The 4,353-nt window shown below is 42.7% G+C and overlaps 1 protein-coding gene and 1 long non-coding RNA gene across 2 annotated transcripts in view; both read left to right on the forward strand.

Moving 5' to 3' along the window:
• The window catches only part of LOC109832699, an 8,749-nt gene extending 7,962 nt beyond the window's left edge, over positions 1 to 787 (forward strand). The window contains exon 4 of the long non-coding RNA XR_002244890.1: positions 456 to 787. This is a non-coding gene — a long non-coding RNA (uncharacterized LOC109832699). The remainder of the gene's footprint in view (positions 1 to 455) is intronic.
• Positions 2,569 to 3,221, forward strand: LOC109832516 (PLAT domain-containing protein 1-like). Its single transcript, XM_020399866.1, is given in 4 exon segments — positions 2,569 to 2,635; positions 2,638 to 2,705; positions 2,708 to 2,816; positions 2,819 to 3,221. Coding segments are annotated over 4 exon segments (306 nt in total). The 3' UTR covers positions 2,881 to 3,221.

Genomic DNA, 4,353 nt, shown 5'->3' on the forward strand with positions numbered 1-4,353 from the left:
AAGCAACGAACAAAAAAAAAGTACAAAAATATGTAGAATCGAAAGTTGCTGTAGGCGGTAAGGAGCGAACATTGTCGTCACCTACTAGGAAACATCAACTTTGCTTCCACCCCTTCCCAGAATGATAAACTATGACTGTCTAACTAGAGGAGAAGCTATCATTACAAACTACTTAACAAAAATGGAGTTGTTAAAACAGGATAGGGGACTTAGAAGTTTCCCCCATGTCTTCACCCGATCTTTATGTTATTTGTCTTTTGTTGCTTTATATTTGGAGATCTAAATCCAAGAGCAGCTTAAGAGCTGATTTAACAGTTCTTAGAGAGAACAGATTCACAGTCCGTGCAACAATCATCAGATGGATAACCGAAAAGCTGTTCTTTGATGCAATGCGCAAGAATAAATATTTTTGTTACAAGTTACAAGTCATCTTCTTGAATTTTTTGAAATTACAGGATGCATTCGGTTGTTAACTGGAGCATGGAATTAAAGAGATTGAGGAGTCTCTTACCTCTGAAGGCCACAAATTATCCCTGCTTTGCGAGGAATTATGGGGAAATGAGTCTGAAAATTAAATAGTTTCTGTAAGGTTAGCGAATGAAAAAAAAAATGCTAAATGGAAGCAGTGATATTCTTTAGAGAAGCAGTTAAACTTGCATGAAATATAGTTCAAACTCAAATATCTGCTCAGTACAAACATTAAAGTGTCTCTATGTTTAGAATGATAAAACGACTACATTCAAAACTGTTATTTTTTATAGTGGAAATCCTAGGTGGCGTGATCTCATCTTTTAGAATTGAGATAGATGGTAATGATTGAGAGAATTGGATTCTCTTCGATTACCACCTAATTAAGGGGAATTTGAGTCCTAATTTTTTACTAACAATCACAGCATATCAAACAAAGGTAATTAAGCACTTGTTGATGGTCTTAATCACACAGGTAAATTAATATGAACTGAGTTGATTATAGGCCGTTAACTTCTCTGAATATCTGGTTTTGAGTTGGGTTGTTCTTCCCTGCACGTGTAGCAACTCGTAAGAGGACGGGTTTATTTCCTCTGTTGTTCCTCTGACGATCAAGTTAGCGAGGTACTTGAGTGGGGGAAAATAGTGAACGATATTAGTTCAACGGTAGTGAAATGGAGAAAAGTGTAGGAAAATTACTTACCTTTGCATTGAGAATAGTTTTCCCTTTTATAGTCATGTAGGAGGGGCATTTTGGTCTCTCTCGGCTGACTCTGAGCTGGCGGCTGAGTCAGTATCATCTTTACATGTGTCGGCTGTGGAGTGGTCACGGAATGGGCGCGATCACTTCATCATTAATGAGATGGGATAGGCGGCGTACGAAGCCGGCGTGATCCGATGTGCCATAAATTATGTCGATGATGGAGAAATGATGACGTCTGCCAAGCATTTAATGTGATGTCGACGCACTGTCAGCGGTGGTTTCGAGGATAAAGTCGTTTTTTTGCATGTATCGAGGAGTGTCGAGAAGTACTATCTTTCGAGTCGGTTCCCGTGAGACGCCGATGAATTAACCAGTTGAGTAGGCTTGTGACAAGTCATCTTTGACGAGGAGACCAACAAGTACCACCATTCGAGTCGACCCAGCGAGACGCCGACTCAGTGAGCCGGCTAGATCGGGATCCTGACAGTCCTAAGGGCCGAGTTGACTGAATTAGGCGTAATGAGGGATATTTGCCTATTGTTGATAAGGGATCATAATTTGGCGACTGAAAACACCATAACAGCACCAAATCAATGCATCTGGTTGAATCCTATCCATTCATTGAACATATAGGAAACTTACTTGTTTACTATTACACAAACTACCAAATCGAATATAATTAGATAAGCTAAGGTGCTTCTTATCGATAATATTGTACTTCTCCAACTCTAACCCGGAGCATGTTATATAAATTAGCAGACTAAACAACAATTTCAATAATCGAGAGGCTAATTCAAAATATGAAACTTTCAAGGGCCCAATATTTTTTTTTTTTAAAACCCTTTTAGAATGATGAAACCAAACCTGATCCACCCCAACCCTAACCGGATCTAAACAATAACGGGCCGGGTTAAACATTCCAATCCGTACCCAAATCACATGATTCATACGCGACGCCCAAACCAAACACCCGCTGGAAAATTCTACAAGCATGTGCCCCCTCCTCCCGAAAGTCTCCCTCACAAATTTAATTCGTCCCCAGCCTTTTTCTCTTTTATAGACAACCCGCAAACAATCAATAATAGCAATGATGATGAGACCCATTATCTCTTTACTCCTACTCCTCTCTCTAGCCCCTCTCTACCTCTCTCCACCGCCGCCCGCCTCCACAAGGTCCTCCGTATTTACAGTCCGGCCCCCTCCGCCCTCAGTCCGATATATAGCAGCTGTTAACTCTTCTTCTTATTTTTTGTGTGCGTTAGCCGTGGTCGAGTGACGAGGAGAACAGTGCCGTGTACACAGGGCTGATGCGTACTCCGGACGCGCGTCGATCGGACAGGCCGCGGGACCGACTCCGTCCATCAGCGTGGCCCCTCCGCCGGGGCCGGCACGGGGGCATGGGGTCCAGATCACCGACCTGGTCTCGTGGGGGCGGCCTCATGGCCGCGGACCACGACTACTTCGAGAGGGCGACCTCGACATCTTCAGCGGGCGCGGGCCCTGCCTGCGCAGCCCCCCGTGCTGGATGAACCCTGACCTCGGACGGGAGGCGGCCCCCACCACGGGTGGTACTGCAACTACGTCGAGGTGACCACCACCGGGCCCCACGCGGGGTGCGCCCAGCAGACTTTCGAGGTGGAGCAGTGGCTGCCACCGACGCGTCCCCGTACCAGCTCGTACGCCGTCCGGGACATCTGCCCGGAGACTGAGGCGGCGGGAGGCGGGGCCCGGGTCGATCATGCCACGTGAGGCCGCGTGCGCTGAGGCTGGAGCCTAGCTGTCGTTTTTTTGCTATTATTGATAGCGGGTGGCCTGCCTGTCCGTGTGTGTGTGTAAACTGCTTAATTAGGATGTGGTGATGTATCGGTGATTAATAAATAAATGAATGAACGAGGCTGATGCGTTGAGCGGTACGGTGTTCCGCCTGATCGGCCTGGCTTTGTCTGGGGGCGCCGCGTGGGCCTCCATCGTCCGGATTTCGATAGAATGCGGGTGGGCCCAGAGTTGTTGTTTGTTGTTCGCACCTAAAATAATAATGTTCGTACCGATATGAGTTGGAGTCGTTGTCTGGGCGTTGTGCTGTTCCATAGGTTGCCGCGTGATATTGAATCAGTGTGGTCGTTTACATTATTAAGTTATTTAAGGAGGCGGGGTAAATATCAGGGACGCCCCTTAACTTGGGACGATTGCCAGAAATGCCCCCTTCAACTTTCAAATTATTAGACGGCCCGCCCCCTAAAAAATATAGTGATTATCACGGAAGTCCACTTTAGGTTTGAGATTTTATTAGAAAATTCCCCTTTATCTTTGAATTTTTATCGGAAAATCCACCTAAATGCTGGGTTTTTCCAATATGTAGGGAGTTTTTTTTTTAATAAAAACACAGAGCCAAAGGGTGGTTTTCTGATAACTCCTAAATCTAAGGGGTTTTCTTTTATTTTGAAAGTTAAGGGGGTTTATGATATTTAGCCTTGATAGTATTCATGAATGTTTGATTTCTTTTCTTCTTTTTTTTAATGTTTATTCGTGATTGAATTAGAAACTTCAACGAACTTATGTGTATGTAATTATCATCTGATCTGCTGACTAATGAAATCAAACTGTTCAACAAGTAACCAGATAAATTTCATGTTTATCTCTTTGGGGGTTTTTGTATTTAAACCAAATTAACCAGGGATTTGAACTTGATTGGACTGAAGCGCAGGGGATCTGGATTTGGATCTTGAGTACGGCCACGTGGGCTATGTCTTGTCAACGAGGGGGGGAAAAACAAAGGGTTAAATAGCACTTCAACACCTTATAGTTCAACTCCTTCGCGCTTCTATATCCTCAAATCGTCTTTTGTCATTTATGTACCTCAGTTGTGTAAAATTGAAACATTAACATTCTCTGTTGCATGGTAATTTGTAACTTCCTAACTGTTAATTTTTTGTTAAGTTTATTGTTAAATCTATCCAAATTCTATATCTAAAAATTGAATTATGTATGTAATAGAAATTATTAACGTGAATGACGTACGAGACAAAACTCTGAAGTTAACATGTGAATATTATATAAGAGAATATTTGGATGAAATTTTTTACTTTTATATAACAAAAATTATTAACGTGTCAATTTCTTAGGAGCCAAAATCTTACTTTTATATAATATAAATTATTAATATGTTGATTTTAAATAGCTTA

Source organism: Asparagus officinalis, chromosome 3 (genome assembly GCF_001876935.1).
Source record: "Asparagus officinalis chromosome 3, Aspof.V1, whole genome shotgun sequence".
NCBI lineage: Eukaryota > Viridiplantae > Streptophyta > Magnoliopsida > Asparagales > Asparagaceae > Asparagus > Asparagus officinalis.